Here is a 14,002-nt window from a genome sequence, read left to right on the forward strand (position 1 = left end):
AGGGATTCGTATCTTCCTTCTGCCCCTGTTCCTTCCTCAGCATGTCACTCTTAACTGTTTTTCATTTTTTTCTAATTTGGGAGGTGATAAATGATATCTTCTTGCATTTCTTTGCTTATTAATGGGTTTGAATTTTTTTTTTACATCTTTCTCTCTTTTTTTATTTTTATTTTTATTTTTTTTTGGCTCTTGAATCCAATTCGGCAAAGTGATAAATGGTATCTCACTGAGTTTCTTTGATTATTAAAGAGACTGAATTTTTTTTCACATCATTTTGTTTGTCCATTTGGGCTATCACCTGTTATAAACTTTCCCTTATCTTCCTTGGGCGTATTCATCTTCTTCTTACTAAATTATAAAAGCTCATGGTAGGGGCACCTGGCTGGCTCAGTTGGTGGAGCATGCAACTCTTGATCTCAGGGTTATGAGTTCAAGCCCCATGCTAGATGTAGAGTTTACTTTAAAAAAAAAAAATCTTAGGGGAGCCTGTGTGGCACAGTTGGTTGAGTGTCCAACTCTTGGTTTTGGCTCAGGTCATGATCCCATGGTCCTGGGTTCGGGTCCTGCATCGGGCTCCCTGCTCAGTGGGGAATCTGGTTCTTCCTCTGCTCCTCACTCTGCTTATGCTCTCACTCTCTCTGTCTCTCTCTCTCAAATAAATAAAATCTTAAAAAAAAAAAAAAGGCACAGTATGCTTACTATTCAATTGTTTCATCAACTAAGACACATTTTTAAAACATCCATTAATCTTCCTGCTATTGGATAAGATGTAATTTATACAGTATTCAAACCTGAAGCCGAAAAAGGCTTAATGTGGACAAGAGCAAATGACCCAGCTCCATCCTCATGACAAGAGGCCTTGAGAGCAGTCAAGATGCCACAGCAAAATTGTACTGACCTTGAGATTTTTTTTTTTAACCTTAAAATCAGCTGGCATAAAAGCTCATTAATTAAAAAGCTCATTTCCCTTTGTTAAAGACAGACTCATATCTGGACTTAGGCTCCCTTTAGAAAAAGGAGGCTTGGGGAGCCTGGGGAGCTCAGTTGGTTAAGTGTCCAACTCCTGATCTCAGCTCAGGTCATGATCTCAGGATCGTGAGATTGAGCCCTGTGTCAGGCTCCAAGCTCAGCCGAAAGTCTGCTTAAGATTCTCTCTCTCCTTCTGCCCCTCTCCCCTGCTCTCTCTCTCTCTCAAATAAATAAATCTTTAAAAAAAAAAAAAAGAGGCCTACATATTTGCTTATGCATTAAGAAGGGCTTCTCCTGAATTGTCCTTGAAATGGTCTTTAATTTACCTATTCCTTTTCCCATATCACCTCACTTCTCTTATTTTCCCATCTAAATTGTGGGACTTTGGCAATGATTCACTCCAGATAACTTGCTTATTTATATAAAGAGGAAACACTGCCCTTCTACCTGATCATGAGATCAGAGGGACAGTGAGAATAAGAGAGAAAGAAAAAGAGGAAACGCCAAGCAGCCAAATCATTTTGTTTGTACAGGCCTCGGCACCTCAAGCCACTGGCTTTGTACTCCTTGTGACTTCCTCCTGTCCTTCCCCTCCATTCCTCTCCAGAACCAAGAACCTCCCACCTTTGTGACATCACCTCTACCGCTAAGCAACAGGCCTGGGGCTCTCCTCACCCTGTGAGCCCTGGGAGAACGTTGGACCAAGGTGCTCCAAGAAGGAGGCTCCGCTGCAGAGAAAAGGAGGGAAGTAGGGGGTGGACATGCTGCAGCTTGTGGTGGAGTCAGCCACGATTAACCCGCCCCTCAGCCCCCCACCCAGACCCTGCGTGTCTGCCTACTTCCGAGGTGAGAGCCAGGCTCCGGGATGAGAGAGACGAGCCCGGAGAGGCAACACACCTTTGGTGAAAAAATAGACTCATGGGGGCCCTCCTCTGTAAAAGATGCCCTGTATGGCAGAAAGGCAGGGTAGACATCATCCGGTTCTTTCGAAACTTAGCTTTATTGCCATTATTTCTCCTACTATGACATCTCTGCCTCCCATTTTTTTCCAGGGGAATGGCTACGGGAAAAAGAAAAGATTAATACTTCCCGAGCTGCTTCTGTGAACTAGGACTGTGCCACACATTGAGGTTTAAAAAAAAAAAAAAAAATACCCGCTTCATAGGCTTGATGTGAGGATTTTAAAAGACAATATATGTACAGCTCTCATACAACCTCCAGTAGTAACTGTTCGATCCTAATGAGTGACCTTTACAACCAACAAAGCCTTTTCATAAACATAACGATTTTTTGCTCCTCACAACAATCCCATGGGGCAAATGAGGCAAGATTTATTGTCTCCATTTTTTATAGGTAGGGAAAAATGTCCAAGAAGGTTGGCGGGGGTGGGGGGGGTTGGTGAGAGGATTTAGGAGGCAGCACGAAAGAGATTAAGCGTGTCTACACAACACAGAGCTGGGAGCAGGAAGGGAAGAAGGGCAAGGGAAATGGACAGTCTGTCTGCTGGTGGATATGGGCAAAGGAGGTTTCCCAGCACGTGCGGGGAGTGAGGAAATCGGGGTCCAGAGAAAGAAGGCACAGTTGTTTCTATAATAGATACGAGTAAAGAATGAAGTCCTTAAGTTTTTTTCTGGCTTGTGAAACTGTGCTCACTGAACGTGACAACACCCCCTCGGAGAGTGGACATTTGGGACTCTGGGCTCACAGGACAACCCATATGCGTTTATGTCCCCAGGTACAGGTTTAGAGAGGCATAGTGGACGTTCAGTGTATCTTTGCCATGAGCCAGGGAACAGCCTGATTCTGAGCCTTCTTTCCTACCATCCCACGGACGTGATCTTTCTCCTCCCAGAAGTACCTCTTACAAAGATGCCTAAGTCCCAGACTCCTGGGTTTGCTCACAAATTTACCTATAAATTCTTTTTTTTTTTTTTAAAGATTTTATTTATTTATTTGACAGAGAGATAGAGAGCACAAGTAGGCAGAGTGGCAGGCAGAGGGAGAGGGAGAAGCAGGCTCTCCGCTGAGCAGGGAGCCGGACATGGGGCTCGATCCCAGGACCCTGGGATCATGACCTGAGCTGAAGGCAGCCGCTTAACCGACTGAGCCACCCAGGCGCCCCACCTATAAATTCTTAATAACTGAATGTTTGTTTGATATTTTTTGTTCCCTTTTCACCCTTCTGAGCCCCTCTTCCCCCATATACCATCCACTACGCTGCACCCCTTCCGACTACCCAACAGGTGCATACTTGCACACACACTGTCTCCCCCTCTTTCATACATTCTTTCCTTGGGAAGAATCTCAAGGTAATTTAGCAATTTAAAGGTTCTTTGCAGGGCTATCAGCTGTTCTTTGTTAAAGATGTTTCTGGAGGAGGGGAATTTTAGCGGATGAAGAACTTTTAACCCATTAGAGATGTTTTGGCATGTCTTAGGGTCCACTAGGCTTTGCTCTGGTAACAAATAAACCTTTAGATCTCAGTGCCTTAATACAATAAAAGTTTACCTCTTGCTCACACCCAAGTCCTGCATCAAGGGGGGCAGCAATCCTGAGTGGCTCCTCCAAGCAGCGGTTTAGGGACCAGCTGCTTGCTGCTTGTGGCTGCAAAGTCATCCTGGCACCACCCTGCCTGCAGATGGTGAGGATGGATTTGCAGAGTGGGGAGAGGAAGAACGTCATGGGAGATTTTAGGAGCCAGTTGTGGCAGTGGTGAAAATCGCTCCCACGCTGCATTGGCCAGAACGAGTCACAAGGCACCACCTGGCTGCAAGATGGCTAGGAACTATGTTCCCAGGAAGAAAATGAAGTGAACACATCATCTGTCACATGGGATGATGTTACTCTTACAAAAAGTGAGAAATTTTAAAACCTCCCAGAGTAAGAATCCGTGCCATATCACATCTGCCAACATAGACTTGAAGTGTTCTTTTTTTTTTTTTTTAAAGATTTTATTTATTTATTTGACAGAGAGAGACACAGTGAGAGCAGGAACACAAGCAGGGGGAGTGGGAGAGGGAGAAGCAGGTCTCCTGCCGAGCAGGGAGCCCAGGCGCCCAGACTTGAAGTGTTCTTGGAGTCCTACCTCTTTACCACACTTAAACCTAGACTTTGAAATATTTCCTGCCACCAATAACTGTCCCTTGGTATCTTTGCAGATATCAAGAAGAGAACTCATGAAGCAGAAGGGAATAACCCCACATGGAATGAGGTAAAACTCAACAGGACAAACCCAAAAGAAGCAATGACAACCCTAAGAGCGAGGTTGGGTCCTGGCCATGCTCAGAATTCTAGGGAGAGGACAGGGAGCGACACAAGCTTTCCCCAAGTCCAGGGCGTCTGGACTAGGAGTAGCCCCTGAGCTGATATGGCTGTGCGGGCCTGAGGGCCCATAGCTGTTCTTGGCCCTTCTCCACCACTCTGAGGATGGACCGTGATATGGCCATCTTGTCCAACCTGGCCATCCTGATGTTCCCCGAAACGTGAAGCAGAGACAGGGTTCCCTGTGTAGGATCCATCCCTCTCCTCTTCCATTCATCCATGTCCCCCACCCCCACCCCGGGTCCCCATACCCCTTCACTCCTGACACACCCATTATATGGCAGTTACACTGCAGAGCCCAGGTAGGATGCTCAGCCCCTTGGTGAAAGGTAGCTAATGCCATCCTCTTAGGAAACTAGACTTGAGAGAGGTTCCTTAGTTCAAGAGAAACACAGGGCCAGCCCGTTCCCTGCATCTTTCCCCATTTTATAGAAGGATGGGAAGGGGAGGGTGGAGGAAGGATGCTGATCTCTCTGTGCCTCCCACAGACCCTGATTTGGTACCTCTGGGACAGCCCCCTACAAAATGACTCTTTTCTGCAAATCATCCTTCGGGACATGGGCGCAGCAAAGAAAGACAGGTGAGGCAAAGAAAGGCAGGAGGCTGGCTCTCTGACCAAAGCAACAGCACTGGCTGCATCTCCTGGCTTGAATCCATAACTCAGGGTGCAAGGACCAGAACCCACTCCAGCCAGCTAATGGGACCAAAAAAAAAAAAAAAAAGGTGGGGGATTTATGGGAGGGTGGTGAGGCTGGGAGTGCAGAGAGACCAGAATCAGGAACCTGAGAAGCCAGGGACAGTTCTGCAGATCCTGCAACCACAGGATCTCAAATCTCTGCTTCTCTCTGCCCAATCCTGGCTTCCTATTGTGGCCCCATTCTAGTGCCCAGCAGGGACCAACACCCACTGAGACTGAACCTATGGCCTCCCAAGTCAAAATTCCTAGGACAGAGACTCTGATTGGCCCAGCTTCCATCAGGTGTCCAGCCCCTGGTCCAATCAGCTGTTACTTGGCACTGTTCCCATTCAGGAGGAGTGTGGGAGCAGAACTTCTGGGAAGGAGCTGAGCCAGGGCAGAGCCACTAACTGGGGCACCCACTGCTCATAGCCCCAAAGTCAGTTCTCAGAGACGTGAGAGCCCTATGTCCTCTGGTGGGTTCTCCACATCACTGCCTCCTTCCTACAGCCTCTCTCTGTGGACAGCACAGCCTGTAGGAGAGAAAACCCTCTCTAGATAAAGTCATGCCCGGGACAGAAGACACTCTGTCCCCTGACTCTGGATCTCATACGTGCTCCTTGTCTCCCCAGGTTCATCGGCCTGGCCACAATACTGCTCCAGCCCTTGGTGAAAAAACCGAGTGAGGTCCTTCTCGTGAAGGACCTGAACCTGCTTAACCATCTCATGATGTCCACAGATGTGAGTTGGGCCCCAGGAAGGATGGCTGGAGAATGGGGGCAGCCGGTGAAGTTGGGCTGCTCCATTTCAGCAGAGGCCCAGTGCCCCCACCAGAGAGCACTTCCTGCCCTAGGAGGCCCTGTCACACTGCTGTCATCTCCCTGACCTCCCCATCCCGCCATCCCTCCACCCACCCACCCTTCCTCCCACCCCTACATCCATCCTTTTAGATCGATTATTTAGTCAACTGTCCATTGGATGACAGCACCTGTGTTAGGCCTGAGATACAAAACGGAACGAAGCCCATGTCCATTGGAGTAGGCATCACTCACAGTGACAAGTGCTCCAGCACAAGGGGCAGGAAGGCTAGGTCACTGAAGACAGGACGAAGTGAGTGATTCCGTGTGGGAGGTCACAGACGACTTTGTAGAGGACATGATTAAGATAAATGGAAACAAGCAAAGACCAACCAAAGGAGAATAAGCAGAGGCTATTTATGCAGAGCTGGCTAGAGCAAGGGCATCGGCCACCATCACTTGCATTTCGGCAGAGACTCAAAGGCAGACAGAGGAGGGGTAAAGCTGTACAGCGGAAGCAGGGAAGGCTCCCAGTGTGCCCTGATTAGAGGCTGTTGGTCAGGGGAAGCTATAAGTGAACCAACGAGAAGCCAGGTATCCTATGTGATTGATTAGGGGTGTGTATTTGGCTTTCTCTGGCTGGTCCCAAGTGGGAAGAAGGGACAAAAATTAGGGAAGCTGTCAGTTATGAATCAAGTCCTGACAATTTGGGGCCAATTGTGATGGGGCTATTGTTTGGTTGCTAGAAGAGAACTCTGACTTCCTACAAGGCTGACTTAGAGCAGGCTGGCTTCCTGGGCGGGTTACTGCAGATTTATTGGGCTGGTTTCTTGAATCGATTGCTTCAGATTGTAGGTCAGAGTTCCATTTTTACATAAGATCTGGTTGTTGTCCATTTGTTTATTCAGTTTCTCAGTAGGCATGAGTTTGCCCCAGGGACAGGAAAGGAAGGGAATCCCAGGCAAGGGTGTAAGGTGCATGTGTGAAGGCTGGAGGGAGAGAGAGGGGCAGGCAGCAGGTTTGGGGAGGCTGGGCTGCTGCACTGCTGGCACATGGGAGTTGGGAGGATGCGAAGGGGGTGGTGGGAGAGCTGAGGTTAGCTGAGACCAGGGGCCTTATGGTCTATGCTGGTGAGCTGTGACTTCACTCTGATCGGTTAGGGCATTTTTAGGGGGCAATTCTGGCGATGGTCTAGAGGTAGGATGGGTAGTCAGAGCACTTGGAGGCAGGAGGTCAATTAAGAGGTATTTGCTGGAGTCCCCACCCGAGGTCAGGAGATGTTGGGCTAGGAGAAGAGCTGTTGGCATCAGCGGTTCTGGGCTGATCCCAAGGCACCTCTCCCTCTCCTCTCCACCCTGCTGTAGCCCCTTGTCACCACCACGCCACATGCCTCCTCTAGTCTCCAAATTCCCTCCGCTATAACCCATTGTTCTCTCCCTACAGTTTATAACCTCCCTCCACCCAAGACTTCACAGGTCCCATGGCCAGCATCGCTCTGCACGGGGGAACTGGGCATGAACCTGGCCAGGCTGGGCGAGGTTCCAGTGTTATGACTTGGCCAAGGATTGCAAGATCTAGCTTACAGCCCCCCTCTGCCTTTGCCTTGCAGTGCACCGTCACCCTCCAGGTGACCCTTGTGAGATACCAGGATACGTCGAAGATAGGTATGTCCTCAGGGTTTACCCCTGTTCTTCTCCAAACATAGCTGGATGGGCTCTTTGGGACCTTTGCGACCCATCCCTTGAGGCCTACAGAAGGACTGTGACCAGGTTAGGATCTAGAAGCCAGATCTCCAGACACCTAGCTGAGGTTTTATATATATATATATATATCCCCCAATATTTCCACTTGTCATCTCTAGACATAAGGCCCAGCCTCCAGTGGGCTGCAGAGGGAAGCAAGGATGGCCATTTCCAAGAGCCGCCACATGTAGAGTGTGGGGCCCAGGGTTACTGAGTATAAGAGGAGGTTCCCATGAGAATGTTCTGGGAAGGATATGTGCCCCTTTCAGGACTTCTGGGCCATGGTTTTAGTCAGAAGCTAGTCACTGGGGATGGAACAATGAAATGGGTGTAATGCCTCAAAGCCTCCTGAGCCCCAGCCTCTGAAGGCCCACCCAGATTGTGTTTCCTCAGGCAATGGCGACATCCTGGGCCCAAGTGCAGGAGAGGCGGCCCGGCAGAAACTGATGTTACCCAACTCCACCATGCCCACGGCTCTGTCCTCGAAGCCTCAGCACTTTCAGGTGAGGATTCTGGGCTGATTCACCTGACACTCTCGCTGTGATCCCAGGCCGTCCCCGTCTCTCCATAAGGTCATGGCAGAGGGCCAGAGCTACAGGTCCTCAGAGCCTCACTGCATCCCATGATCCTCCGGGGTCATTCTGAGCCACTTCTGCAGGAAGCTGAAGCTAGAGACAGCTCGGCTGCGGCAATAGGAGGCGCTGTTGGCTGTATGTATACCAACAGGCCCTGCAAAAGTGCCTTTTGCAAGAGCAAAAGGCCTGGAGTCCTCGGGATTGTTGGCAACACAAGGCTAGCCATGTTCATGGCAAAATGAGCTGTATGGGAAGGGCTGAGGAGAGTTCCCGCTATGACTTCTGGAACCCTCATCCCATGGCTCACCAACTTCCCTCTGATCTGTAACTTGTAACCTAAGATTTCTACTATGGTTTCACCTGCTCTCCAGCCTAACACCTGCCCAAGAGACTGGATGTCATTCTTGACTGCCTTCTTCCTCACCCTCCCCCCTGCATCCAGTCGATGGCCAAGTCCTAGCTCTTATTACCACCCAACTGCCCCCACCTCTCCATCACCACTTCACTTCCCTGGCCTGAGCCAGCACCATCACTTCCCTGGACCACCTCATAGGCTTCCTGAACTCCCAGCCTCCAGCTCTCTCCTGTCCATCCTTCAGTCAAAGTGGTCTTTCAAAGATGTCATTCGTACCATGCCATGCACCTGCTTAAAAATGTCCTTTAAAAATGAGGATATCCGTGATAAATGGTAGCTACACCTGTGGTAAGCATAGTAGTATAATATCTAGTTGTCAGATCACTATGTTGTAGGCCTAAAACTAATGTCACATCGTGTGTCAACTGTACTTTAATTTTAAAATATAAAATAAAATGAAAAATAAATTTTTAAAAATGAGGATGCTCTAATGTCCTCAGGACAAAGCCCAAACTCCTTCCAATGGCTCCCTAGGCCCTTGATAACAAAAACGTATCTCTGCAAGCCACTCTGTCTCCTGCCCCCGCCCTTCCCCACCCTGTTCTAGCATCCTGGACACCTTGTAGTCCCCGTTCTCAAGCCTCTCTCTCTAGCTGCCAGGCCTTTGCACATGCTGTTCCTCCTTTGGAGTGCCTTCTTTTCCTCTCCCTCTGGGCCCCATCCCTTTTCATCAGGCTAGTTTGCCCAGGATAGAGGGTCATCGTGCCCAAATCACTGCTCCTCCTCTGTCCTAGAGGTTAGGGCAAAATCCTGACGTGCAACCTGTTTGCCTGGTTTGGCCCACTCTTGTATCTGAGGGTCCAGTAGCTGCATGCGTATCGATCCCTAAAGGGTCGCTGGACTTGCTGGAGACATAGGAGGCCTCATGGAGAAAGGCCGAGCCACAGCCTGGGCTAGGAGAGCCGGATGTTGTTTAGTACCCACAATCAGATGACAAGCTCCCACACCTGTGCCCTCCTAGCCACGGCCATCTTCATTCTTTCTCCCCCCGGGGCCTCAGCCGGCCGGGGTCTCTCCTGGGCTCTGCATTGATCTTCCCTCCCGCCTTCTAGTTCTAGGCTCAGATGTCATAGCCCCTTTACTGAAGCCCCAGTAAAGTATAGAAAGGGGAAGAAGAAATCACAAATCAGAGAGCAAATCACAGATCAGAGATTCAATGGCATGGAACTTTAAAAAATTCTCAGTTCTCTAAAAGATTATAGATAAAAGTAAAAACAAAACAAACAAACAAAAAACTGGGAAAGATTAGATTTCATTTCTGTATTCTGTAATAAGCCCATTGCAATTGAGAAACACTGAGTCTACACAAGACGAAAAGGACAAAGCAGTGGAGGGGACAGTTCCCAGAAGAGGAAACAGGAGGAGCCATGGCCTTCCTAGGACTTACCTCCAGGCAGGCGGAGTCCAGCTCCCTGTGGTTCTCCTCCCATCCCCAGTAGATGCCTCTTGTCAGAACACTTTGTTCTTTTAGAGAAGAGTCCCTGTTGGAGAAGGGGGCCCGGGCCACAACCTCAGGTGCTCCTGTGTTCCCCTGCCATAGGTCCGAGTGAAGGTGTTTGAAGCCCGACAGCTCATGGGCAACAATATCAAGCCGATGGTGAAGGTGGTCATCGGAGGCCACCTGCACAACACACGGATCAAGATGGGAAACAACCCTTTCTTCAATGAGGTGGGCTGCACGTGCCCTTCAGAACTGAATGGGGCAGTTGGGCTAAGGGGGCCAGCCAGGGGCTAGCCAGGGGCTGGGCATTACCTGCAGGCATCAGGTAAGCTTGCTTCTTCCACAAACATTGGCTGAGTGCCTACAGAAAGCCAAGCACAGCTTGGCACTGGGAATACAGACAAAATCAGTTGAAACTCCCATTGGAGGAACCAGTAGTCTGTTGGGGGGGGTGGGATTGGCCTGTGAACACATAGACAATGACAATGGTGCAAGACTGGGGTTAACAGAGATCTGGAGGTGCTGTTAATGCAGCTGTGAAATGCAGGCGTAGACCATTACCTCTTGTCACTGCTGAAGTACTAAGCTATAGCATTGTGTCTGATCACAGTTGGAAATCCATAAATACTCACTGAATTAATTGGTAAAGAGGCCAATAAATAAAAAGATAAAAGCACAATGAGAGTAGGGAGGAATGGGGAGACTCAGGAAGGAAGCTTGAAGGAAGCTTGAAGCTCTTCCGAAACCTTGAAGGAAGAGTCTACCAGGGAAAGAAGGACATCGTGGAGAAAGAAAATTCAGAAAAAAGCAATAGTGTCTTCAGAAGCCTAGAAACAAGAAGTGGCAGGACTTGGCAGAACTGTAGATGTGTCTGTGGCTGGAGGGAAGGCTGCAAAATGCTCTGGGCCCCTGTCACAGATGGCACTTGGGAGCTTAAGCAGGAGAGTGATAGGGCCAGGTTTGCATTTGGGAAAGAGGATCCTGGCTGCAGCAGGGGCTGGGGATGCAGTGGACTGACAGGGCCCTCGAGAAGGAGGCAGAGGCTCGGGACTCCATCCCAGGGCAGCTAGCTGGGCCTTGAGCCACTCTTGACAGATGCTCCTGGGATCCCCTGCCCCTGCCCTTTACCCTGGCAGAACACCCTCCAGGAGCCAGACAAGCCTCTGTTTCTGGAGGAGGAGCATGAGCATGAAATGGGCAAGAGCTGGGGAAGAAGCATGCTGTTCTGAGCCTTCAGGCTTACTGAGTCCCTGGGTGAAGTGGTGGAAGGAATATCATCCAACCCCTACCCCCATTCTCTCTGCTTCAGATCTTCTTCCAGAATTTTTATGAGGTGCCTGCTAAGTTATTTGATGAGACCATCTTAATCCAGGTGAGGAGCCAAACAAGATGGGCCCACTTTCTTGTCCCACCTCAATTCTGGGAAAGACTTCAGCCCCTCACCCCTGCCTTATAGCCAGTCACTTCAGATGGTCCTTCTGACCCCAAGGCATATCCTCCACTGCCTTTATCACACTCTGGCAACCCAGACTCCCCATTCATTCATTTAGCAAATCTTATGGAATGCCAACTGTTAGGCCCTGAGCTGGGCCCTGAGTTGAAGAAAACAGCCCCTTCTCATGTGCCAGGATTCTCATGTCACCAAAGGACCCCTCACATGTGCCCTCAACATGAGACATTCCATTCCCCAACCAGAGGGAGCCTGGTAACAGCAATGAACGTGTTTATCTGGTACCTCCTAAATGCCCAGCACAGGGCTAAGGAGAACAAGGCCTCCCCCTTGAAGAGTGTACATGTTCTTGGGAACACAGGCACATGGGAAACGATCAGGACAGCATGCCATGGAGAAAGTTGAGTGCAACACTTTGCTTTGGGCTGACCTTTGGGTTCATCAAATGAATTGAACTGTCTGATCAACCTCCTCATCAGTAAAATGGAACTAAAATTCTGAATCTCATAGGGTACCTCTGAGAATTAAATGAGAAAAACTATGTGGTAGCGCGGGCCACTAGGAAGTATTGAGTAGATCCTGGAGAATCCCTAATGTGCCCTTACAGTTCCTCCCATGGGGGTGGGAGAAGTGGGGGATGTGAATAACTGAGATCTTTCTGCAGGTGATGAATTCCACGCTGTTGAGATTCAACTCAGAGATCGGGAGATTCCAAGTGAGCCCTGGATGAAGGAGGAGGTTTGGTGAAACAGAGACCTACTGTGGGCTCCATGCCCGAGCTTAGCAGCAAAAACTTGAATTTTCATGCAGAAATATCCAGATTTGGATCTACCTACCAACTGGGTTGACTTAAACAAGTTATTCAGAACCTCTACTTCCTTATCTGTACAGTGGGAATAATGATATACTCAAATCAGAGTCATTGTAAGGATGAAAGTGTGCACCATTTATGTGCCATGTTGAATTCCCCGAACTTATAATACTATGGACACACTTCAGATCTCTGCCTCCAGGAAATGGAAGCAGAAGATCCAAAAAGGCAGAGAAACACAGAGAAAATTGCTGCCTATGAGAATAGAATAAAAATGTTTGCTTTGGAAAGACACAGGCTGAGAGATGAGGAAAGCTGACACAGTCATGAAGGGCTAAAAAAGATTCTCCAAATCCAGGAAGATTGGGAAAAGGTAGGGTTGCCAGATTAAATACAGAATGCTCTCTTACATTTGAAGCTTAAACAACAGATACTTTTTATTTTTTTATTTTTTTTTAAGATTTTATTTATTTGTTTGAGAGAGAGAGAGAATGAGAGATAGAAAGCACGAGAGGGAAGAGGGTCAGAGGGAGAAGCAGACTCCCTGCTGAGCAGGAAGTCCGATGCGGAACTCGATCCCGGGACTCCAGGATCATGACCTGAGCCGAAGGCAGTTGCTTAACCAACTGAGCCACCCAGGCGCCCTAAACAACAGATACTTTTTAAATACAAGGATGCCTCAAATATTGCATGGCTCCTCATGAAATATTGCAGGGGACATACATATACTAAAAATGAAGTCCTCATTTATCTGCAATTCTAACTTAAGTGGGCATCTGTATTTTTATTTGCCAAATCTGGCAACCCCTGGAAAAAGGCTTCCACCTTGGGAAAGGCACATTTAGGACAAATCAAAGTAAGGTTTCTTTCTCACAGCTTGTAATACGCACATGAAGAGTCATGACTTGTCCCTTAAAGAAGCAGCATAGGCAGGGCACCTGGGTGGCTCAGTGGGTTAAGCGTCTGCCTCCGGCTCAGGTCATGATCTCGGAGTCCTGGGATCAAGCCCCACATGGAACTCTCTGCTCAGCGGGGAGTCTGCTTCTCCCTCTCCCTCTGTGCACTCTCTCTCTCTCTCAAATAAATGAATAAAAGATTTTTTTAAAAAAAAGCAGCATAGGCTTAGAGATTGAGAGATTCCTGAGAGGTTAGGTGGCAGGAGGTAAAAAATGTTGTACTTTGGACAAAGACCACTGCACAATTTCCAGACAGTGACCAGTGATATGAACTGTTAAATAAGTTATAGACATGAAGGGTGCCTGGGTGGCTCAGTCTGTTGAGCGCCAGACTGTTGATTTCAGCTCAGGTCATGATCTCAGGGTTGTGTCTGTTCAAATCTTTTGCTCATTTGGGGCGCCTGGGTGGCTCAGTCCGTTAAGTATCTGACTCTTTTGACCCAGGTCATGATTTCATGGGTGTGGGATCGAGCGCCGCATCCAGCTCCTTGCTCAGCCGGGAGTCTCCTTGATAGATTCTCTCCCTCTGCCCTTCCCCCTACTCGCTCTCTCTCTCTAAATAAACAAATCTTCAGGGCGCCTGGGTGGCTCAGTTGGTTAAGCCGCTGCCTTCGGCTCAGGTCATGATCCCAGGGTCCTGGGATTGAGCCCCACATCGGGCTCCCTGCTCATGCAGGAAGCCTGCTTCTCCCTCTGCCTGCCGCTCCCCCTGCTTGTGCTCTCTCCCTCTATCTCTGTGTGTCAAATAAATAAATAAAATCTTAAAAAATAAGTAAATAAATAAACAAATCTTCAAATCTTTTACTCATTTTCACTGGGTCATTTTCTTACTACTCAGTTTTGAGATTT

General features: G+C 48.7%; 1 protein-coding gene across 1 annotated transcript in view; it reads left to right on the plus strand.

The window, feature by feature from the left end:
* Positions 1 to 1,670: 1,670 nt before the first annotated feature.
* FER1L5 (fer-1 like family member 5) overlaps positions 1,671 to 14,002 on the plus strand; it is a 55,116-nt gene continuing 42,784 nt past the window's right edge. The window contains exons 1-9 of the mRNA XM_025868939.2: positions 1,671 to 1,815; positions 4,128 to 4,180; positions 4,779 to 4,870; positions 5,599 to 5,707; positions 7,373 to 7,427; positions 7,899 to 8,008; positions 10,036 to 10,164; positions 11,246 to 11,308; positions 12,051 to 12,101. Coding sequence (XP_025724724.1) covers positions 1,731 to 1,815; positions 4,128 to 4,180; positions 4,779 to 4,870; positions 5,599 to 5,707; positions 7,373 to 7,427; positions 7,899 to 8,008; positions 10,036 to 10,164; positions 11,246 to 11,308; positions 12,051 to 12,101 — 747 coding nt within the window. The 5' untranslated portion in view covers positions 1,671 to 1,730. The remainder of the gene's footprint in view (positions 1,816 to 4,127; positions 4,181 to 4,778; positions 4,871 to 5,598; positions 5,708 to 7,372; positions 7,428 to 7,898; positions 8,009 to 10,035; positions 10,165 to 11,245; positions 11,309 to 12,050; positions 12,102 to 14,002) is intronic.

The sequence above is a fragment of the Callorhinus ursinus genome, unplaced genomic scaffold, assembly GCF_003265705.2.
Source record: "Callorhinus ursinus isolate GAN/ISIS: 27379988/994484 unplaced genomic scaffold, GSC_fseal_2.0 scaffold10, whole genome shotgun sequence".
Lineage (NCBI taxonomy): Eukaryota > Metazoa > Chordata > Mammalia > Carnivora > Otariidae > Callorhinus > Callorhinus ursinus.